Consider the following 24,966-nt stretch of genomic DNA (forward strand, 5'->3'; position numbering starts at 1 on the left):
CACTCCAGATACTGGAAAGTAAGGCCAAAGACCAGGCATTCCCTTCCTCTTCCTACAGCTATGGTCGGGGAGAGAGTGGGGGGACAGTGTTGTATCCTGTCCTAACTCCTCCCCTCCTTCTTCCCTGTCCTGTGTGGTGACCTGCTTGCCTTTGCCCCTCCCTCAGATGTCACTATCTTGGGTGTGTGGCTTTTCCCTTCGGGACCCTATTCCTCTGTACCCACCCTAGCATCCTTCACATATAGACATTTCCATAAGTGCATGTCCCCGATGCACATGTCTCCACCTGCATCCACCCCTGTGGACACCATCTCTGTGACCCTCTCCCCCTTCCACCCCCGTCCTGCTAGCACCCTTACCTGGCTTCAAGGTCGGCCTTTACTCTGGATCTAGCCAACTAACCAGTTGCCAAGGCTCTCCACCACCGACTTCCTTGCCTCATTTCCTCTGATCATTAGGCCATTACTGTAAAATATTAGGGAAAACTGCATTATCTAAACGTTCTGATGCCTAGCAAGCACTGCCTTGCCACTACCTGTGTTCCTCCTCCACAGGCGCATCATTATCCACCATCTCACCTTCCTCTGAACTAATATCATAGTAATCTAACTGTGAAGCCACCTCACCGATTTGTATCAGCCCTTTCGGAGCGACAACCTGTGTCTGTTCGCAACTGTACCCTTTTTCCTGAAACAGACCTGTATTGTCTGACGGTCGCCAGAGGGCCATGATATACCCTCCTGGCTGAACCTCCTCCTTCCGCTGATCTGTGCCGCACACATCTGCTCCGGGGGCTGTACTGATCCGTCCCGCTGCTGAGGCCACACCAGACCTTCGAGATGTTCCACGTTGTTCTCTGGCTATCTGCCTTCTCTTCTCCTTGGGGCCAGCGAGGCACACCAAGCTCCCGAGTCGGCTCGATCGCTGTTGTGTTGATCCTGCAAGAAAAAGGGAAGGTCCAGTGTGCCGGGGTTAATATCCCTAGCTGCTTGTTCCTCCTTTTGTTTAGACACCCAAAGCCAGCGCCCTTCGCCACCCGGCAGTACCTGCCCTCCAACCGTAGTGCTATCCATTGCCCGCCCTGTCTAGCTACCTATGACTGCCCTCCCCGCTGCGCCAGCGCTGCACCCCGCCCATGCGCAGATATTTTTTATGGTTGGCTTCTTGCCTGACCCATGACCTGCCATCCCCTTGCCCCACCGTTCTCCATTCCCTTTGCCCTCTTCCTCCCTATCGTTCCACTCCCAACATTGCTGCTTTCAGGGCAGTAGCGGGGCCCTCCATGGGGCCCTTAGTCGCGTCTAGTTTCCTCATGGCGTGGGACAGCTCTTGCTGGCCCCCTGCCCTCGGAAACCCACCCACCCTGACGGACCACGCCCAGAACCTCGGCATCATCCTAGACTCCTCCCTCACCATGACCCACCAGATGAACGCCGTCGCCTCGACTTGCTTCAACTCCCTCCGCATCCTGACTCGTCCTCGGAATCCCACGACATGAGCACATGACCCCGCACTGAAATTGAACTTGAAGGCACTAGCACTGGCCACTGTGTCACCTTCCCAAAATGGTGACGAAAGCATAAAATGTCTGCATTTAAATTGAGCTGCAAACCAATACGTTTATAGCCCAAAGATAGCCTGTAAGTAGCCTGGGTTGATCCATTTTCTCAATATCTCCAGGGGGCACACCTAAGTTCATTGGATCATGCTTCTGCAATCTTTTACTTTACCAGAGACTTGTAAAGTGACACGGAAGTGGCAGGTTGAATAGAAAGACGCTCTCTCACAAGCCTGCGGTATGAAAGGACATAACGCTATCAAGCTCTATCTGTATTTGAGCTGACAGTGGTATTGCATGAGTGGGTAGTGTTGCTCGCAGCATCACTGGACTAAGAAACTCACAGTATTACTTCAGCCAGAGAAATGAAAAAGTGGACGACTGAAATCATTACAGCCACATTTATATTTCCAGAGGCACTGTGGACTCCCAGGATGTTGGACATGCTGAGGTACACTGGCTGCAGCCTGGACAAAGCCTGGGTCAAGGGCTGGCCTGTCTGCGGCCTGCTTGAGGCTAGAAGAGATCTGATGTGGCCCAGTCTCTTGGTTTTGTCATGGAGCTTTGGAGAATCTTGTGATCTTTGCCTAAATTGCATTTCAAGGGCAAATGTATCAATCAATCAGTTTTTGTAGAGCATTATCACCTGTGAGGGTATGCAGGCGCTGGGTTGCTGGGCTTAGTCGAAAAGCCAGGTCTTGAGTTTCTTCCTGAAGTCCATCAGCAAGGGTGATGGTCGGGCCAGACGGTTGTCCACCTAAATAAAAGTGGTTCCGTATAAGCATGTAGCACCTTGCCTGTCCAGGATGCATTTGACATACAGGCATAAGTGCTTGGGAAACCCCCCATCTGATTTGATCTACCTGTACTCTGGGAATGGCATTTGTTCGCCAGAAAAAGGCCAAATTCTTCTCGCTGTTCTACTGATGACAGATCAATTAAGTAAGATGCTCCTCGGACCTGACAATTCTGTTTTCTGCTAAAAATGTAATTATTAAGGTGGAGTTTTTAGATCCCGATATTGAACTGCAGAGGACAGTAGCCACATTACTCCATATTCCAAGTTATTTCAAAAGCTATACTTTTAGCCTAAGCTTCAAATTACTCATATGAGATAGCCTCCTTTTAACTGTTAATGTGACCAACTAACAGTATCTATACCTCCACTCTTGTGGCAAAGTATATAATCTACCACCTGCCCCTTCAGTGCTCACTTTTCCAGTGCTTTGAAAGCAAATATGTTGTGTCTGTTATTTTGCCTGATGAAGCACATAGACGCGCGGCGGGGAGTGAAACAAAAATATGTGATGATTGTAACCATTGGCAACTTTCTTGTACTTTAGTAAACACATTCTGCAATGATGTAACATTTTATTTTCTTCTGGTGCAAATGCATTCACAGGGAGGTTCAATAAAACATGCCGTGATCATAAATTTGTAAGAAATTATGACCGGTGTTTAAATGTTTTATTTTTTATATCAGTCTAATACCTTTGTTTGATTTGTTTCAGGCCAACCACTGATATCTGATCAACCGTACAACACCATCAGCCCAAGAAAGCCGGATAGGTTATGGCAAGGAACATATCCGCCTGTGGGACGTGGATATTTTGGAAAACCATTCTTGGGAATGAACAGTTACAGTTCCCCATTTTTCAATTCCAGAAATGGTTTTCATACAATCCACTCAGAGAATAGCCCAGTCAAGCCAAGAATTGTGACAGTGGTCAAACCTGGACCCTGTGCCTTGCGAAAGATCACATTATTACTCAACAGACGATCTGTGCAGACTTTTGAACAGTTGATTGCTGATATTTCAGAAGCATTGGGATTACCTCGATGGAAGAACGATCGCGTGAGGAAGCTGTACACCATAAAAGGGAAAGAAATAGGAGGTATATCTGATTTCTTCAGGGGAGATGATGTTTTCATTGCTATGGGACGGGAGCAGCTTACAACAAAGAACATTGAAACGGTCATAGAAGAACTTTATCCGGAGAGCCTGTGTGCACATGCTACTGGAAAAGGACATTGTGAAATCTCTGAAAGAACTGTGGGTGAGCCAGTTCACCAAACTTTGAAAGTAGATAGTGGCTTTGAGGAGTCCAAAATCCCAAAGATCTGCTGTGGTGCCAAATCACCTCGACTAGCCACCAAACATGATGAGAAAACTGACTGCAAGATCCGGCACACGGAAACAGTGAAGATGAAAAAGCGGGAGCGGCAGAAGTGGCACAGAGAGCAAGGACGACCTCCTGAGAAATTAAGAGAGGGGCAGAAGTGCTCCAAAAAAGATACAAATGTCGAGGCTGGGATTGCAGATGTGAATGTGAATGACATTGTCCAATGTGATCAGTGCAAAAAGCAAAGACAGGTTAGGCGTAAGCTACACCGTGAGAGGCAGGTATGTGGCTCACTAGATGTCAAACACCCAAACCTGGGGAATTGTCAGAGATACAGCTTAGAAAGCAAAGCACACATAAGTTGTGAAACGTTTTCGAGAAGTTCTATAGGAGGATATGAATTGGAATGTAATGGCAAAGACTGTACCAGTCCCCACAAGCATATTTATGGTAACTTTCATGAAATTGCTAAAAAGCAAGACATCGCTGAAAAACAAGGGGAACATTCTATAGTGCACAATGAACTTCTCATTAGGCAGTTCGTGCAGAATAAGCAAGAGGCTATTGATCCTCAATATGGCACCACAGAAGACCGAATAGAAACTAGGGAAAAGAAAGGAAGTTTCTGCACTCTTAGAGGAAGTCGTAAAATAGCAGAGGATTGTCAGGTACATGAAGAAAAACAAACCAAAATACACCCGGGGGAAAAGGTACAGGACACAAACCCCAACAGTAGCTACTCAAGGACAACAAATACAGAAACTGGTTTGGAAAGAGTGCAAGAAAATGGAGGCCTTTCAGCCATCAAAGAAACAAAAGAGCTTAAGCAACTTTCTGATAGGGGGCCAAAGCATTTGAAATGTAGAGCTGATGTAGAGAACTATTATGAGATTGGCAGGACAATCGGGGATGGGAACTTTGCCATTGTGAAGGAATGCAGAGTCCGCAGTGTAAATCAACAATATGCCATGAAAATTATTGACAAGTCCAAACTCAAAGGGAAAGAAGACATGATTGAGAATGAGATTTCCATAATCAAGGATGTTTCACATCCCAACATAGTGAAACTGCTAGATGAGTATGAAACTGAGACTGAGATTTACTTGATCATGGAGTACGTGAAGGGGGGTGATCTTTTTGATGCAATTATAGAGAGTATTAGATTCACAGAACATGATGCCGCACTCATGATTGCTGACTTGTGTGAGGCTCTTGTTTACATTCACTGCAAGAACATTGTCCACAGAGATCTCAAACCAGAAAATCTCCTGGTAAGTAGTATATCTGATCACTTTTACATGTACATTTTGAAGTGATCTCTGAATTCCAAACACAATTTTTGTGTCATGTCCAATTTCTATAGGTTCTGTTTCACAAAGTGGTGAACATGAAGACTCAAGTTCACCATACACTGACATTTTACATTATACAACTCACTCCGGCATGGAATGCCTAGACGTGTCTTGCGCTTGTTGTGAAAGGGACAGCTATGGCCATTGTTATCTGTATTGTAGATGACTATAATCTTCTCTTTAATTCCCAAAGGCATAGAGTGTGTTCTGGCTCTAGAATTATTGTTCGTACAAGCGTGTGCCAAGACAGTGTCACTTAAATTGGTGTTGTCAAACTCTTGTTGCTGTTTCCTGTCTCCTAGTGTCAATTTCTAACTGCCACCTATCACAAGCAAGCCTGGGGTTTCTCTACCTATCCCAACAGCTTTCAGACCCATCTGTAGCTGATGTAGATAGCCCGTGGCTCAACCATGCCATACTTTGAAGGAAGATGATGAGCTGGTTGTGCTTGACTGGTTTTATCATTGTTTAATATCACACTAGACTGGAGGATAAATCCAAACACCAGTGGTTGTGTGAGGTACAGTGGTGGCTCATTGAGCTGTTGCCTTGGTGCTGCACTTGACTGGAACCCCCAAAAACATTTTGAGGAATTTATGAGGTAGGAGCCAGGCAGCTACATGATCTGCTTCCTTGTGAATTTAGGTGACTGTGTTCATGTTGCGAATTTTACTGAACTAGAGATTAACCAATTTAGGATTGGACCTTACATGTCTATGTGTCTATGATGATAAATAAATCTCTGTAAAATATTCTCACATGTACAAGGGAACTGGACGCTGAATTACATGACACTGAATAAAGGCTATGTAAGACACGTCAAATGGACATCTATGAACAGAATACTGTTAAACTAATGTGAGGATCTTCTTTACAACGGGTTAACCTATTAATGTGATGGGGTAAAGGCAATCACTACAGCTACAACATTAACCACTGGCCTTCTCTGAAATGGACTTTGGAGCTTTTAATGTGGGTGGGTAGAAAACCTCTTAAAGCCTAATACCTCGTTTTGCTGGATCATTGGTGTCTTTAATTAGTGCGGTGGCTTTGGCAGGAAAACTTCATTTGGCTATCCCAAGGTACTTTTAGTTACATGATGCTACATCATATGCCCAAATTTAAATATTTTATTTTTCAAAATACAATCACTTGGCTCTTATATATAGATATAAAATTACACCTAGTATAAGGCACATGCACAATAATATTATGTAGCTCAGTTCAGGAGTTTAAATAAATATTACAAAGATTCACACTTTTTTTATAAGAGCTTATTCCAGGAGATGGAACATAGGCTGAAAATAGACAAATAATCCACTAAAATGCATCAGACATTTAAAATCGCAGTATAAAGCATTCATATGTACTTCCAATAAACCACATACTCTATTAATTTATTTGTTTTTCATATCTCTTCTTCTGCACATGCCTTTTTCTCTTCGACAAACGGTAGTTAGTTCCTAGATCCAATCTTGATATAAAGAACAGTATTTGTTTCTAGCCATAACCGGAGCTTGGGGGCCTTGTTGCTGAAGTTACAGAGCTGCCTTGTCTAAAGACTGGAGCTGACTCAGTACCAAAACCAGGTGTTCAGTAATTGTAATTGAATTTATATAGCTTTTACTATCCTTGATGAGTCATTGAAGCGCTTAACAGCGAGTAGCACGCAACTCCGGAACCCAAGGTTAGTGGTTAATCCAGTGGTTACTGCGATCAGTTACATGCTGTTCTGAAAAAAGGCATGCATTTCCTCCAGTTGCTTTGTGCTAGATTATATTAATACCAGTTAGGTGTGATAATTAGTGGGGGCTTTGTGGTTTTAGGTGAATGAATGCTCTAAGCAATAGGCTGACCCAACCGTCACAATTAAAGTGCTGGAATGAATTTACCAGACTAAGAGCATTCACTTATTTGAATGTTCTTAAGAATTTATTTGCTTTTAATTTATATGTTTTGCTATTAACTCATTTACAGTTGTAAAAGCATGCCTAACCATAAGACAAGATTTTACTAGAATGCATTTTCACCATTCATGTTTTATGGATTTATGATTTTTTGTCTTTATTGAATGTGTCTGAATTTTGTTTAAGCTCTAACTGATTGTTTATTATACATGTAATTCACTGTGAAAATGGTGTGTCTTATGTTTAGGCATGCTTTTACAAATGTAAATGAGTTAATAGCAAAACATATAAATGAAAAGCAAATAAATGCTTAAGAACATTCAAATAAGTGAATGCTCTTAGTCTGGTAAAATCATTCCAGCACTTTAATTGTGACGGATAGGTCCCCCTCTTGTGTTTGAAATTGTTCTGGCCTTACCCAACCTGCTTCGGGCCAAACCCCCTTTTGTTCACTAATAAATAAGCTAGTGGAGATTGGGGAATGTTATGTTACAGAAATAGGGATTTAACCAGGAGAGTTTGTGATCTCTAAAATGAGGTATCAGCCAATTGCAGAATTACATTAAGAGAGATTAAGGAAGACAGGCATGAGACAGAGAGGAGGCTATACTCAGAAGTAGAAGGCATACTATAAATAGATAAAAAGGTGGAACGTAAGAAGAGGTTCACTGAAAAAAGAAAGGAGAGGAATCAAGCAGAAGTAAGTCAAGATCAATTTTTCATTGCGGGTTGTAGGTGTATAGAGGGAGAAGGCTTTCTGAGAAAGAAAGCAATCAGAGTATGAAAGCTGTAGAAAGAAACAACATTATACGTAGTGCTCCATATCCGAGTCAGACAGCTTATACATGTGATTACCCATTGCATGTAATTTGAATAGAACAGTACAGGTGTATTTGGAACACCACCAGAAACATCATAGAAAATATGATTCTTAATGTTGCAAAGAAAGATACAATTGGCTTTGAATTATTGTATTCGGAAGACAGTTTAAGCAGACAAGTAAAAAGGGGAAAGAATGGAAAGAAAAAAACATTGATCCACCAGCCTGGCACTGAAGTGCTGTTCTTTTGAACCAAATTTGCATGTGAATAAACCAAATGCTCTCACTCACAGTGCAGGAGAGCCAGGGGATGAAGTGGGCTGACCCATTACCTTATGCTGTATGCTCTGGTGGGCAGAAGTAAAATGTGACATGGCAGCTAAACAGGCTAATGGATGAGGAGGGCTGACATATTACCCCTCAGGGTATGTATAAATGTAGGTATTACTTATGATTTTATTTCATTACATGAGGATATGGGACAGCTAACGCTGTTCTGAGGCAAAACCTAAAAACAGGAATTGCTTTTCACCTCTACTACCAATGAGGAATACTTGATTAGTGTATATGATCCTTGTGTTATAATTTGGTAAGCGTCAGGCATACTAAAACTCATCTTATAATTGCATTAAACGATCCCCTTAAGACTAAAGGCATTTTGAATATATAAAGGCCCTTCTGCAGGGACTCGACTTTAGAACAAGTGTTCTAATCACAGCTATGGCACTTTTGGCCAAATCACTTAATCCCCCTTTGCATAAAATAGTTCATGTGTGTGACTTAATTCAGTTGTAAAATCATTGAAATGCAATGTCACTGTGTAATTTGATTAGAAATAACCTATTAATTTACTTGACAAAATACTGCCAGGCAGTCCACACATTAACATAAAGTCCTCCTTCAGGATGCGACAAAAGTACAGCTCATGGTTATTCAGTGTACCATGTGCCCCTTGTATTTCCTACATTCCAGGGGTTGACTGGACAGTTGTACATTTTTAAACAATGCCTGTCTCTTGGACCAATCCACAAGACCATTTCTGATGAAATAAACGTCCACTTTCTCTAAGATCAACTCCCTCACTTTTAAATTACAGATCTTGGAAAGTGCCTTCTGTTTTTTCAAACCCATGTATTTAAAACTTTTGTAAGTCACATTCATGTACATGTGAACTGGTGACACCCATAGTTTTCCCTATCTGAGCACATAAGTAGAAAATTAATCACCAACCTCCAACAAATCTATAACAGAGCACTAGACAAGTACGTAACCTAGACAGTCAGGACCCCGTCTCTGCTTTCAGGGCACTTCACTAGTTACAAGTAGCAAGAAGAATACCCTATAAAGACCTCTGCATTGCAAACCAGTGGATTGAATGGGCTAGGACCAACCTTCCTACAATCTCAGGAGAAACCTCCGATAACGAATGACCCCTCTCCTGATAATCCCCCCTTTCCACAAACCCACATAAGAGGTACCTGCTTCTCAGTACAGACAGGTAAGCTATGTGGAATATACTTCCAAAGAAAATTGGGAACCGCAACAGCTATTGTGAATTCAGAACGCCAATAAAGATTTTTCCAAAAAGCAGGACCCAAGTGATGCGCAGGCTGCAAACCTGAATGTGGCTTAAAAACCTCTCCTCACACTCTTTCCTTTTTCCATTATATATATATAATATGTGGTAGCAAACTACTGCATAAATTCTGGACTACACCCTCTGGCCTTCATGCATAACACCAAAATACAGCACTAATAAACTACACTTCAAGCTGCACCATTTTCCATGCATGGATTTCAGATGTTGGAATTATTCATCTGCTGTTCAGAAAGGTCTTTGGGGCTTTGCCAAGAAGTTTGCCAAGAAGTTGGAAGGTGCTTTAGAATTGCTGTAATCAGGGCCATACTGGCCGTTGTGGGCATCGGGCGCTTCCCCTGGAGGCTGGAATGGTGTGGCTTGGTTTTCCAATGGTGGGGCCGGTTTCGTTACTGGGGACCGGTTTTGCAGCACTGCTGCAATATCGGCCACCAGTAACAAAAGCAGCAGTGCATCACACTTTCTTGCCGGGGGGCTGGGCGACAAAATTGCCAGGGCTGCTTTGGGCTCCCAGTCTGGCCCTAACTGCAATACACTACACTACACTAAAAATGCTGTAAGCCTCAATAAACTGGCAAAATGACTACAATCAGTAAATCGCTACATAACATCACACAGTTTCCATTCAGGGACCAAAGGGAGGAAGAAGGTGGAAACAAGAGTGAAAAAGGTATTCCAGTTGTCCCAAGTGGTAGTGGTAGTGAAAGTATCTGGTTTTCACATAAGAAATGCCCTCCTGGTCCACCTTACCAAGGCAAGACCCACATATTCTGTGAAGCAGTGCACACAGCTAATAAAGTATTTTCAGTTTGATAGCAACATCACCCTGGCTAGGGTTTCAGATGTTCCAAAATTGATCAGATACCTTAACTAGCACAAAGACATATCACTTCTCTGTGTGTTCCACACAGGGCCTGTTTACAAGTCTTGCGGTCCGAGGCGCCCGACCGCCGCACTCCTCCCAAGCATATTACGAGTTTCCTCTCCTCCAGGGTTTACATTGAGGTTCTTACTCCATATAAACCTTGGAGGAGAGGAAACAAAGGTGGTCCTATAGGGCCCCCCGTCCCTCCTATGCTTGTGAATGCACACAAGGGGGCATAACATGGGCTCCCCTGTGTGCATGCACAAGAGTTCCCGTTGGTGTGAAGTCACACTTAATTAAGAGGTCTGTGATGGAGCTGTGAGGAGTAAGGTTAGTTGGTTTGCATTTTCTTGTTTTTCAATGTTACTTTCAAGATGGTAATAGGCATCTTTATTCAGTAAAATTGAATACACATTTATTGAAAATACTGAAAAAGTTGGGATAGCAGGAGTGAAACATTTGTTTTCACTCCTGCAAGGCCTACCTCTCCCATAGAATGAATAACATTGAAGTTGCCTTATTACATTTAGTAAGTGATAATTCCAAATGGCACCAGGTGAACAGTCCATGTTTGGTGTCTTTGGAATTGTAATGAGAAATCCTCTTTTATGATAAAGTCGGATTTCAAATTAGAATTTTGAAAATGGCACCTTTAGAAAGTTGGCATTTTCCTGCTTTTGCCATTCTGTGTATGCATCTTGTCTCTGGATCACATGACTGGGTGTAACTGACTGACAGTTGGGCTTTGTGTATTCCTCCTAGACAGCCACACACAATTGAGAGGTTTGGTGTGCCTGAATGGGCCATCACTGGCAGGATGGGAGTGCGGAGCTGGGCACAGCCCTACTTACACTTGAATAAGCTGTTTCCTGCTAAAACATAAAGGGCTGCATACCCCCTATAGGTAGTCTGGAACCAGGACAAGGAAGGCAGGAAGCCGGTGGATTACAATGGGATAGTTCTAGAAGCTTCTCCGACTTAAAAGGATATACATTTTGGGCCCCAGACACCAACTCTTTAGTACACTTCTGAGCCTGTGGATACTCTGCCAGGAAAAGGACTGCTATACTGCTGAAAGGACTGCCACTCTGTTTGACCCCTGCTCTGCTGACCTGTTGCATGGGTGGGAAGGGGTTGGCCTGCATACTTTGAACCCAGGACCCTAGGGATTGTTGGCTGGCCTACTGACTACAGCCTAGTGGACAGAAGGCTCTACCAACCTTGAACCAATGACCTGAACTCTGCCATCTGTGAGTCCTACCCTGCCAAGTGGTGTCACACCAGTCCTAGACTCTTGGAAGTGGGCCTGAAGTGCTCTGCCAGCCTCTCTGTGGATCCAGCAAAACTGACGCATCATCTCTGTTGCACGGTGCAAACCCGAGCAGAACTGACGCATCACCTCTGCTGCAAGGATTGTCTTAGAGCAAGGACTCCACATCAACCTTGCAGCCCGCCACAGAAAAGCCGCTGTGCGAAGGGTTCCTGACTAAGGGCCTTACATTGCAAATCTCTCGTCGACGGCAGCCTCAACGACAACGCAGGTTCTCATATTGCAGCTCCTTGGAACTAACACATTGTGTCGACTGCGTGAGGAATCTTCGGTGCCAGACTTTACATCGCAAGTCCACATCAGTGGGATCCTCAACGATGACGCAGGACCTTGCATCGCAACTTCGCAGCTCCTCGAAACCAACACATCACCTCAGCTGCGAGAAGCATCCTAGGTATGGGGACCTGGCAGCGCTCCGCAACCACGATTTAAGGTACTCTTGTTCGGAGGGCCTAACTGGGTCCCTGTAGCCAATCCACGCTCTGTTGCAGTCGACCGAACTTTTGACTTTGTCTAGGTACAGTGTGACCATATGTCCACAGTAGACCCTTTGTCCTTTTTGGCACTGTTTTCACTGAAACCTTTAAAATTGCATATCTCTTGTTCTACTAATTTTATTTGTGTTATTTTGGTCTTGTTTTATTTAATAAGATGTACTCTATAGGACGAGTCTTGAATGTGTGCTGCCAATTTACAAATGAGCTACACTAATTTTGGAGATGAGAGTGTAAGACGGCCTTAGCGATGAGTACTCAAATATCTGCTTTAAGTGGATAGGTTGAAATACATTCATTTTGTTCACAAGCATCAACTTACGAAAAGGAGCACAGTTTGCTATCAAATATAATACACACTTTTCATTTTGGAAAAATAAACTCACTTACTCCAAATAAATGCATATCATTTTGATGAGAAATAAACATATTTTCTACTGAAACACCAGCTGCCCATTAATCAGTTTAGCATTTTCATAAAGTACTTACACGTACTACTGTCACTCATGGATAGATTCTATCTTGCATGCTGTTCTAGCTTAAAATTGTTGCTCCCTGTTAAGTGTGTTGCTTGTCCTTTAATTGGACATGGAATACCTTTGTTGAGTGATTCTATTCCACCTTTGTTGAGTGATTCTATTCTACCTTTGTTGAGTGATTCTATTCTACCTTTGTTGAGTGTGATTCTATTCTACCTTTGATGAGTGTGATTCTATTCTACCTTTGTTGAGTGATTCTATTCTCCCTTTGTTGAGTGTGATTCTATTCTACCTTTGTTGAGTGTGATTCTATTCTACCTTTGTTGAGTGTGATTCTTTTCCACCTTTGTTGAGTGATTCTATTCTACCTTTGTTGAGTGTGATTCTATTCTACCTTTGTTGAGTGATTCTATTGTCCCTTTGTTGAGTGTGATTCTATTCTACCTTTGTTGAGTGTGATTCTATTCTACCTTTGTTGAGTGTGATTCTTTTCCACCTTTGTTGAGTGATTCTATTCTACCTTTGTTGAGTGATTCTATTCTACCTTTGTTGAGTGTGATTCTATTCTACCTTTGTTGAGTGATTCTATTCTACCTTTGTTGAGTGTGATTCTATTCTCCCTTTGTTGAGTGTGATTCTATTCTACCTTTGTTGAGTGTGATTCTATCCCTGTCAGTTGTGACAGTTGGAGAGAGACCTGCTCTGTGGTGAGTAGCATTAAAGCCATTGTCTAATCTTGAATGTATATGCCTAATGTTTTCTCATTGTAGTGCACACCCACGGTCACCCTCTCGTGCCACTGATGCAGTCAGCATACCAATAATTGTTACTAATATGCTCAGGTCAGCAGTATAGGAATGATGGGCATCAACATGCCATGAATGTCTACCACAGGCTAGGAATTACCACCGCTATGCCAGGCCAGCATTGCAATAAATATGTTCATTTGGTATTGACGCTCACCCTATGCCAAGCATTACTACAATTATCCCAAACCCAGCGATACCAGTGGTGGTTACTGTCATGTCTTGCTGATCACAATATGTCAAGAACTGCAACCCATGTGTAAAAGCAAACATTTTGTCTGTGGTGGGCACCATAATGCCATTATGCCAGGACCAGCAATATCAAAGGTGGGCTGTGAGCAGCATCACGTCCCTGGAAGTTACCAAAATTACCGGGCCCGATTCACAGAACTAACTTAAGACAAAATCCTAAACGTACTACTTTTGGTATTCAGAGAAGGCATTTAGTAGTAGTGAAGTTAGGATGTTGTCTTAAGTTTGACTTAAGTTTGACTTAAGACAGACTTAAGACAAACTTAAGACAAACTTAGGACAGACTTAAGACAGATTTAAGACAGACTTAAGACAAACTTAGGACAGACTTAAGACAAATTTAAGACAAAATCCTAACTTTACTACTACTAAATGCCTTCTGTGAATACCAAAAGTAGTAAGTTTAGGATATTGTCTTAAGTTAGTTCTGTGAATCGGGCCCACCATCAATACGTACTGAAAAGACAGTTTATCCAGCACAACAGTACGGGATCATTTAGGTTGGGAAATAAGTTCTCTTGGTATGAGTGGAAGAAGTCAGTCTGCTGATACAACAATCTAAAAATAGTCATGCAGGCTACACTGCTGATGGAACATTTACTATAGTCACTGAATAAATCTAATGATAAAAGAGACAAGTGAAAGCCTTTTTGGTCAATCGTTTTTAGGATGTTTATGAATTCATGTTGTCTCACCCTGAGAATCGACTCTTACTGGCAAAAGGATAGCGTTGACAAGTGCCCCGAAGGGACTGTCTTTAATTCACATCTCACCATGGAGCTTATAGTCCTGAGACAGCTAGGCATCCTAAAAATACACATATGGCATTGGGCACTCCCTGTAGTGGGGCGGTTGACTTCAGGAAGATACTCAGGAGAGGAGTACGAAGGTATACCTCCTTCGTACTCCTCTCTTGAGTATCTTCCTGAAGTCAACCGCCCCACTACAGGGAGTGTATTTTTATGATCGAAGTAGACTGGTAATATCATCTTATACATGCCATACTCCCCTCTTTGTAATCTGATATGTGTCTTCACTTCGACTACTTACAAAATAGTGATTGGGAAATAACAGGTTGAACTGAATTGTGCCTAGCGAGAAAGGTATTAATCGAATACCAGGGCAGGGACAGTAGCGCTTGTATTTCAAAATGGAGAGAAAGCGCTTACAATTTTGCACAAGTCAGCAGCACCTTGGGGTTTCCAGAGTGCTACAAAAGAGCAAAGAGGCTTGTAACAGAGTTCTCCTTACCTATTTAGCTATGTAACATGGTCCTTCTCTGTAACTACTGCCGCAATGGGACCCACATCATGTTCAATCATGTTTTCACTTAGTCTTGTAACGGCATGGAGCCATATTTGAACTGGGGCATCAGTGCACATGAATTATACTGACATTCCGAGGTCAAGAAATGGTGTTTTCAAAGCTGCACCCTGCACTTGTAACTCTAACGTTCTAAAATATCAATCAATCCACTTTATTAGATTAATTAAAATCATAAAAGTACAAGACAACAACTACAGTCATAAACAGATACAGAAATAAATAACAATATTATAATCAGTCAAAAATGTATCATTAAAAAAGTTATTTCATAACCATAAGGCCAAAGGTACCTAGAAATGCAGGATTACTATTATGTTTCAGCAAACCATATCCTAACATATTTTAAAGAATACTTTTCTAGGACATCAATCAATTATACCAGTAAGATTATCCAATTTATAAGGGTACATAGGGTAAAATATTGACATTTGTTATATCTAGTATGAATGTTAAATATTATATATCTATGATTTTCCCCCTAATCCTGACGGCAGCAACTGAGAAGGAAGCAATGTTAAAAATTTCCCACGTGTCAGTTAACATTTGCAAATAAAGTAAAGCAGGTTTGGCCTGTTGGACACCCTTCTTAAGAAGTAAAGGAACCAAAAACTTCTTCCGAATAACAGTATAGTATTTGCAGAATAATAGAAAATGTAAAGTGTCTTGGATGGAGTGGTTATCACAAGTACATAATCCTGCTTCCTCAGGTTTAGACCACCCCACATAGTCCCCCAAGGTCAAATGGATCAAATTAAAACGGTATCTGGTCAGAAGCCAACGATGGAACGGCTTAGTAACAATTAACAGATAAGGTTCTATCAGCAATGTTGTTTTTACCAAAAAATGGGCCCTAACTAAAGGCTTCTGCAACTCGTTTCCTTCCCGTTCCACCATCAACATTTTTATAAAATTATTTTTAACCCATTTCAGGTCATCCTTCCTAATTTTCTCAGGAAGATCATATAGTTCCTGCCGCCCTAGTTTAAAAAGCATTGATTCAACATAAACTATCCATTTAATGTTACGCGCTTTATCCAGTTTAACACAATCCCGCAATATCTGTTGATTCAAGGTTAATTCTGGGTTAAGCCATACTTTGAGCCAGCAGAGTAACGGAGCCGTGCTCAGAGTATCAGATAAAAAACCCAGACCCAATTCCTGATGTATGGAAAAATTAGGGGTAGATTGCGGGACTGAAAGGAGATTACGCAAGAATCTGTTTTCAGCTATCTGTAGCTCTGGCTAGGGTTTATAACCCCATATGGAGGAGCCATAGGCCGCTATGGCCAGGCACTTGGATTTATATATCTTAATAATAGCCTCCACTGGTCTTGCCCCCATACGCTGAGCAAACCCTAATAAAGCAGAAGTTGATCTAATTACTGCATTTTTTTTTCGTTTTTTGCTGGGGGACCCAAGAACTCCTTTCATCAAAAACTACCCCTAAATAAGTAAAAGAGGGAACAGAAGACACTAGGCCCCCATTACAGTAAAAGGTTTTGGGTTTTGTGACTCTGCGACCTGTAGACAGAATATGTGATTTTTCAATATTTACTACCAGGTCAAGGGACAACATAAAACCTCCGAACGCATCCAAAAGACGCTGTAGTCCTACTGCAATTCGTGCCAGTAGTACAGCGTCATCCGCGTATAGGAGAACCGGAATTGAGGTGTCACCTACACGCGGAATGTCCAGGCTTGCTTTGACCAAAGTTTTATCCAGGGCATTGATGTATAGGGTAAAAAGCAGGGGCGCCATTATGCACCCCTGTCGAACACCTCTCCTGGATTTAAAAGCTTTAGAACACCTACCATCCTGTGAGAGCCTAATTGATGCAGTAAGGTCACGATGAAGGTCTGCTAAAAAATAACATATCGAAATATATCTCTGAAATCATTACACATGTTTAAATTCCACACTTGTGTTTTAATTTTATTCGCTGTACTGCCAAAGAGTCTTATTTCATCTATCATCCCTCGAAACCCCAGCCATTTTTTAATGTACTCTCTAACCAAATTCGCCCTTTTCTAAGTTCGAATTGTTCTTTCCTCTTTCTGTAAGTAAATAAAGCAGAGGGTAATCTAGACACAGTTTAAGGAAATGCCAAGTATCCATCACTGTCACCTCACAATGGGGGACCACGGCACCTCGCATGCTAGTGGGTGGCTTGTTCCAACAGACTACTGCATATCTGCACCTCCACGAAAAAGAGGCATAACCACGCCCAGCACATCATCTGGCTTACAAACTGCAAACCATTAATGCTTCCCCACAAACCAGGAGCCCAGATTGTGGGGTTAGAAGCAGGGACGTAGATTGGTCAGTAAGAATGGGGGGGGGTGTCAGCTTCAGATTTCCCAACAATCAGGCTGACGTATAATGTAAAATACATCATAAGACAGGCAGAACACATGAGAGGGGCCTAAGGGGCACTGGAAAGGGACGGGAATGAACTTGGTAGGGGCACTGAGTATGAAATATTTTGTAAAATAACCAACATTTTTGAGGAATTTCAAAACAGAGGGACAGAGTGTGTATGTAAAAATTCCTGGTGAAATCCTACAGACACCTCACCATACGCGACTGAAAGCACGGATACCCAACTATTTACCCCAAAATATATTTAGTAGGGGGGTGTAACCCCCACCCTCCATCCCCCAAAGATATGCCCCAGGGTAGAACCAGAATGCACTGCACTGCTTTTCCTTTTAGCGTTTAGGGCTACCTGTATGCGAAGAAGAGACAGGGTTTTGTCTTCGATGAGGATGGACAAAGTCTGCCCTTTAAAGTTTTCCTATTTGTTATAGCAGAGTTGCCACTTTTTAAAATTTCGGTGCCTCACAGCACAATATATGTGTTTAACATTACATTTTCCATTAAGGACCTGATTACGAGTCTGGCGGTCAGAGGGCCGCCAGGCTCGTTGGGGGGCACCAGTGGCGGTTCAGCCACTGCCGTACCAGTGCTCCAACCACCCTATTACAACTAGGGCAGTCTGACCTCCATGGAACCGCCACAGCCGCCAGGGAACTTTAGTTCCCTGGCGGGTACGCGGCAGTCTTGAGGCAGCAATATGCTTGACAGGACCTTTGTAAAAAACAAATAACTATACACAAAAAGAGGAAAGTGGTTTTGTCACCTAGAAAAAATCAATTTGGAATATCATCATCATCATAAAAACGTTATTTCCAGTCGAACAACCATAAAAGCTTGCATAGAAAGAACAATACATTAAAATTCGTGGCAGTTAGAATTATACAGTAGTTGCCATGGTTATTTACATGGATCTAGTTACAACACCTCTATGATTCAAACAATAAAAGCAATTTTGCCTTGGCGCATCACCTACATACAATCATTCCTATGTACGTGTAGGTTGAATAATTACAAAGACAGAGGCACTGGCTTAGTAAGGCAAGGTCCTGGTAAAAACCCATGAATATTGACAGTGATGGTCCAGATTGTATAATTTTGTCTAAAAATGTAAAATAGCCAAACAGTGTCAATTCCTTGAGTCACGTTATGGCTAGAATAAAACCAGGCAGTGACTTATACTTCTAAAAGCATGCAGGCTTAAGTGTTTATTTTTTTTAATTCTTTTTAGAAATTAAAACTGTAAAAGAATTTTAAGGTTCTTTAAGAAACCTCCGTTTTTTAATGGCAAAGTTGATTTTGTTGCTGTTTGGTCTTGTCTACGAACTTCCACCGCCTGCGCCACATGGAGGTCAGAAAACGTGATTCGGCAAATACATAGGGCCCGATTCACAGAACTAACTTAAGACAAAATCCTAAACTTACTACTTTTGGTATTCAGAGAAGTTAGGATTTTGTCTTAAGTTTGTCTTAAGACAAACTTAAGACAGATTTAAGACAGAAACAGACTTAAGACAAACTTAAGACAGACTTAAGACAAACTTAAGACAGACTTAAGACAGACTTAAGACAGACTTAAGTTAGGATTTTGTCTTAAGTTTGTCTTAAGTCTGTCTTAAGTTTGTCTTAAGTCTGTCTTAAGTCTGTCTTAAGTTTGTCTTAAGTCTGTCTTAAGTCTGTCTTAAGTTTGTCTTAAGACAAACTTAAGACAAAATCCTAACTTCTGTGAATACCAAAAGTAGTAAGTTTAGGATTTTGTCTTAAGTTAGTTCTGTGAATCGGCCCCAATGGGTCTCCAAGTATCATATTTTAAAACTCTGAATGCTTCTGCACAGTGTGTGAACCCCAAATTCCTACACAGCAGAACAAGCCAGGACTTCCTTGTTGGTTTATAGGCTGGGCAGAAAAAGATAACATGGAGCTCTGACTCTTCCTCCCAGCTACAGACTGGGCACTCCCTCCGGGCCGCGCCCATCCATTTACTGGAAAAGGCGCGGAGCGGGAGGGTACCCAATCTGAACTGAACATATAGTTTCCTTGCCAGGGGTGGCTAGATATCGTCTAAGAAAGGCTCAAATAAAAATTCTTCCTTCAAGGATAGGAACGTAGCTGTCAGTTGTCCAGTGGACGGGTTCCCTTGCACCTGTGCTAGCTTGCTCATTCAATAGGCGTTCACTAGTTCCGAACGGGAGATTGAAGGGCAAGCTTCCTCTGGGTTACTCCACAAGCTTGATTTGCCCAGCCTGATACATTTGTTTTTAACGTGAATAAACCAGGGGATTTTTGCCACACCAGGAGTACTCAGGATCTCCTTCAGTTCCGTTCTGTAGACAGTCAACTCAGGTGTCACCCATAATCTGCGCCAGAACGTGAGGGGTTTCAGTCCTATTTCCTCCCCCATTGGTCTGATCCCTAAGTCCAGCCGAAGTGGGGTAAGGGGAGTGCTAGAGGGGAGACCCAAAATTTGCCTCATAAAGCTGTTTTCTACTTTACTCATATTTCTGCCCCGTATAATGTCACACCTCTGGCTTGCATCTTATAAATCTCTGCAACGGGGACTGCTGGTTTGTGGGAGGAGTTTCATAATAATTTATTGATTCCTCCAGATGTCTGCACTAACTTGAGTTTGGATTTGGCGATCTGTGGGCCCCAGTCCATGTTTTCTGTTAGTGTGACCCCTAAGTATTCGAATACTGTCACCCTATCCAATCTAGTGCCATATAAATTGGGGTTGGGATGAAGTGTTTTAGGTGGATTAAAAACCATGAACTTGGTTTTTTGAGTATTTATCTCCAAACTCCTTTTTTTGCAAAAGATGGCAAAATGGTCCAAGATCCTTTGTATACCCATGGGGGATTTGGACATTAAGACGGTGTCATCAGTAAACATGATTGCGGGGACCTTGGTGCCTGCCAATGTGGGTGTATTGTTTCCCTCACCTCAGTAAGTTGGGCCAGTAGTGCGTTGACAAGGAGGCAAAACAGGGTCGGTGCGAACACACAGCCCTGTCTCACACCTCTGTCGACTGGGAACCACGCTGTCGTTTCTCCACCTTTCCCCCATCTCACCTGGGCAAAATTTGCATCATGTAATCTAACAAGTATAGTCAAGAGATGAGGGGGAATCCCCATTTCTATAAGTACCTCCCACAGTTTTCCTCTGGGCACTAAGTCGAAGGACAACTTTAAATCCACAAAAATTGCATACAAGCTTCCGCCCTCCATTCTCATCGTTTTCCACAGAATAAGTTGTAACCTATAAATTTGGTCAATTGTGAAAGTGTTCTTCTTAAAGCCCACCAGATATGGGCTTAGGATCACGTGGTCATCCATCCAACCCTGCAAATGGTCAAGAAGTAATCTTGTGAAGAGCTTTTGTGCCACGTCAATCAGACTGATCGGTCTGTAATTAGTTGGTATGAGAGACTACAGCTGCATATAACGCAGATAGCTTCCCTATCTGCGTATATATGCATATAGTGACTGATATATTGCCTCCAATGTTATTCTTTTCCTATTGTTGGCCAACGTTAGCCCGCTATCTACGGGGGAGCTTGTGGTCGGGGCAGTTCCAAGGTCTGGTAAGTCCAGAACAAGTGAGAAAGCATTATCGTCGCTGTCATGGCGAGAATGTACTACAAAGTCAGCAACACTGTGCCAATGCTTTGTTTCCACTAAGATGTAATTAAGAAGGGAAGCTTGGTCGGTTCTAAAAAAAGTGAAGTTCCTCGGTGTGTCTGAGGGTGTCCGGCCATTGCATGCTGTCAGAGAGTGGGTCAGCGTAAATACATTTATCTGAATTGCCAGTGGAGACCAGGCCTTTATTGGTGGAATTTGTGGTTCAGGAATGGACCACTGTGCGTCCTCCTCATTGAGGGTTTAATCGGTCATATCGGGAAGTGGCTCGAATTGACAGTTAAAATATCTCCCCCCACTATTACCCAAGCATTAGGGGGAACTGCGGGGATAAAAGAAGTCAGGTGATCGAAAGTTGCTGATTCCTTGGTCATACTAACAGGGCGGGAATAGACATTAGTGAGAGCCAGTACCAAGTTGTTTGGGAAGCTAAGCAATACACATTGGATGTCATTGGAAAAAGTATCCAACTGTTTGGCTATGCAGCCAAGATGGGAACCCACCCAAATGCAGAGACCCCCAGAAGGTCTGCCCCTTCCTCCTGAGGTGGCTGGGAGGTTAAATGACGCAAACCCCACCCTGTGCGAATCTTGTCGTGCCCAGGTCTCCTGAAAAAGACAAATTTCAAATTGGTCCACAAACAGTCCCCAATCCGAGCACGATAATTTGTTTTTCAGGCCTGCAACGTTCCATGATAAAATATTTAACTTCCTCCCTAAGTTCTGTGGGGCCTTGGGATCATTGAATGCATGGCTTCCTTTTGTGTATGTGCCTTCTAATGCAGCCTCAGAAATGTTGCCCCGGGTCCCAGTAGATAATTTCACCATCTCAGTGCATTTTAAGGAATTAGACACTGGGGATAATAGTGGATCTGGGGACCTTTCCAGTATTATTACACGATCACCGACTCCCCTCTGCTTTAGAATTTCCTTACCCCACATGTCTGCCCTTACCCCAGGAGTATTATGCACAGCTGGTGGGTGTACGCTAGATGCCTCAGCCTCGCCGTTATGCCCTGTGGTTGTCCCTCTGTAGACTCTACCCTTCCCCTCTATTTGTCAATCCACATCTTCAAGGCCCTCAAATCTGTTCCATACTGGTACATTGAACAGTAGGGGTCTCGGAGGGGGGTGCTTGTGGCTATAGCCCTGAAAATTCAATGGGCGTCTAGAGTGGTCTGTGGAGGTAGTGGCCCTGGCTGGTTGGTAAGCACGTGGGTAAAAGTAGTCTAGTGGTACAGATTGTATCTCAGTATGTGGCTCCTGGGGTCTCAGCTCTTGTGTCAGTTACCAGCGTACAGTCTGGGGATTTCTAAAATGTATGACTACACAGTCTCCCTGGTTCAGCTTGGGGCTAGTTCCAACCCAACCCACTCTGCGGACCATAATAATTTCTCCCGCTCTGTCATAGGGTAGCTGCCTATGCCTTGCTAGCCAGAACAGGCTTTTGTTCTAAAGTTCTAAGTAGGTTTCGCTCTTGCCATTTTTAAGCGCCGGTACTCCCATCAACACTACCACATATGGGGTTGCAGCTAGGGGTAAATTAATAGTTGGTTGAATCAATGCTTCCAAGCTGCCCACTATGGTCTCTGCTCCTCTACACCATCCAGGGTGCTCACTGGTCCCTGTTGGGGTGATAGCATTTTTGTGTCCAGCCTGAGGGATGTTAGCTGAGCTGTTACCCCTGGTATCGGCCTTAGGGTTCATAGGTAATGAACAATCGGTATGGGTATACACCTGCTGTTGGTCTGGTCTGGATGGTGGCGGCTTGGCAGATTTAGCTCTCTTGGTAGCTTGGTTGCTAGATTGGCTAGCCCCACATGGGTTAGTAGAGTCGTGACTCCCAAGTAACCTGCTCTATCCATAGATGTCAGGCTTGTCATCGCTGCCTGGCACACAGACAAGACAGGGTCAATACTCATGTTTGCTGCCCTGGTGTTCCCCAGTATCTCCAGATTGTATAGGCGCTCAGCTAGTGGGGCAATTCCTTCCTTTATGATAGTTTTAATTTGGACCAATAAGTCTCCAACCATGTTCTGAACCCAAAAGGGGTAAACTAGATCGGTTTGTGTACTGGCACTGCAGTCTCTGGGTGCTTTGGGGGTAGTCGAGCTGATTGTAGACCCTCCTTTGGCTTTGTTACTCTTTGGAACCCCCCTACTTGCTTGCTTGCGCTTTCCGGTCTTGCATAAGGTATTGGTGGTGTCCCCCTCTCGATTTTCTATTTCGGGGACTGCTTCTTGTTGTGGGCAAAGGTGCAGTATTTCTGTTTGGGGTGTTGTGGGCGGAGTGGATGTTTTGGATGGGGTCTGGTTTAGCAACAGTGGGCAAAGATCGGCATTTAAGGAGAGGCGCCTCTCAGTTAGTTCAATTTCTGTCGTTACGGCCCCTATCACTCTTTGGAGCATTCTGTCAATCGAAGTCCGTGGTGCCCTGGGAGAGGTAGTCGTTTTTTGTTGGGACTGCTTTGCAACACAAATACGTTTCCCTATTGTGCTTGTTATCCCTTTTACCAAGCCCACCCTACTCTTAGTGCAGGGCTGTTTTGCCCGGAAATATTGAAGTGGGCAGAACAGAATTTGCCAATTAGGAGAAGAGGGTGAGAAAATGAAACGAGTAACTGCGGACTTTGGTGATACAGAGGTCAAAACAGAATTAGTCTTATGTGCAAGATCCAAAAAACCCGGTCCAAATTTTATGCAAAGAGTAATAAGGAAAGCTCTTCCCATGTGCGTGCGTGGCAGGCTTGGGGTCCTTGTTTAGTTGAACTTGCTCTGAGTGTCTTTAAGGCGAACAACAGCCCCCCGATGCCATAAAATGCAGGTCAGAGAACATCATTATGCCAAAGAATTGTAAACTGTGAAAAGTCAACAATGTCTTACCCACAGCAATCCCTGATGGCAAAGCCAAGAGAGGTGGCCCTGCCCTGCCTCCTCATGGCGATGACGGGTAAGGACGGGCCCGCCCTTGGCCCGGGCTCCGCCTGGGCGCGGCCCACGCGCGTCCCGCGCCGCAGAGGGAGAGGCTGCTCTTTGTAGAGCGGTCAAGACTCCTCCTCCTCACCTGTAACACCTGTGGCAGTGGGAGAGGGACTGATTTTCCTCGCGTTGCACACTGGGACTTGTAGTCCCACCAGGGTGAATGACGACCTCAGTGGCTGCTGTGGGGTGAGTTTTTAGGTGGAGAGATGTAGCGCCCCGGGCTTATGCTCCCGCCAGGGTCAGTTATGGAGGAAATCAGCGAGCAGTTGAGAGCAACAGGCCCCCTTCGCTTCCAGCGCGTCACAAATTACACAGCCTGAGTACTGAGAAGAAAAACAGTCAGTTTCTTGTCAGTCGATGCATGCTGAGCTGTACCTTTTCACATCTCCCTGTGATGACTGTACTGCCATGCTGGTCTAAGATCATAGAGAGGGTTCAGGGTGTACTGTGATGTTCCAGTGATCTATGAGAGTCTCTGCTGGACTCTGCCTTACACGTGGTTCTTTCTAAGTTTAACAGCTTTCTTTCAGTTTTGAAGGGCAAAGCTCATGCATGGATCAGACATGGAGGTTCGTAAAGGCTTTTAGAACAGATTCAGCTGCTCCTGCACCCAGCTCGTTCTGCTAATTTCCAGTGTTCATGTCTTTTTCTTGAGCAGACAGATAGGTGTAACTCACTTGGTAAGGCACTGAAAACCATGAAGGTATAAGAGGAAGGGTTGCAGAATGTCAACTGGTAGAAGAAGGTTTTACTACAGCTCCAATCAGGAGATTGAGGATGAAGTCTCCATCGCATTTGCCTCATAAGCTTCCTCACATAATGTTCATGAGAACAGTTTCAATAAAGGTGTGAAGGGGCATACTGAGCTCATCTTTTTGTGTGTGGGTAGTGATGGACTAGGATTATAGTTCTGGTTTTAGAGCCATTACATTTTAGTCTGTTCTTTCCCATCCAGGCCTCAACTACCTTAAGGCACTTGAAAACAGATAAGGATAATTCTCGCCTGCCCACAACCAAAGGTTTTAGATATCGTCAAGATAGCATAGGCAGTGCAGGTATGATCAATGG

At 43.4% G+C, this 24,966-nt stretch overlaps 1 protein-coding gene across 1 annotated transcript in view; it reads left to right on the forward strand.

Moving 5' to 3' along the window:
• Nucleotides 1-24,966, forward strand: part of DCLK3 (doublecortin like kinase 3) — a 339,069-nt gene that overhangs the window by 167,895 nt on the left and 146,208 nt on the right. The window contains exon 2 of the mRNA XM_085607560.1: nt 3,070-4,952. Coding sequence (XP_085463686.1) covers nt 3,070-4,952 — 1,883 coding nt within the window. The remainder of the gene's footprint in view (nt 1-3,069; nt 4,953-24,966) is intronic.

Source organism: Triturus cristatus, chromosome 5_2 (genome assembly GCF_964204655.1).
Source record: "Triturus cristatus chromosome 5_2, aTriCri1.1, whole genome shotgun sequence".
NCBI classification, from domain to species: Eukaryota; Metazoa; Chordata; class Amphibia; order Caudata; family Salamandridae; genus Triturus; species Triturus cristatus.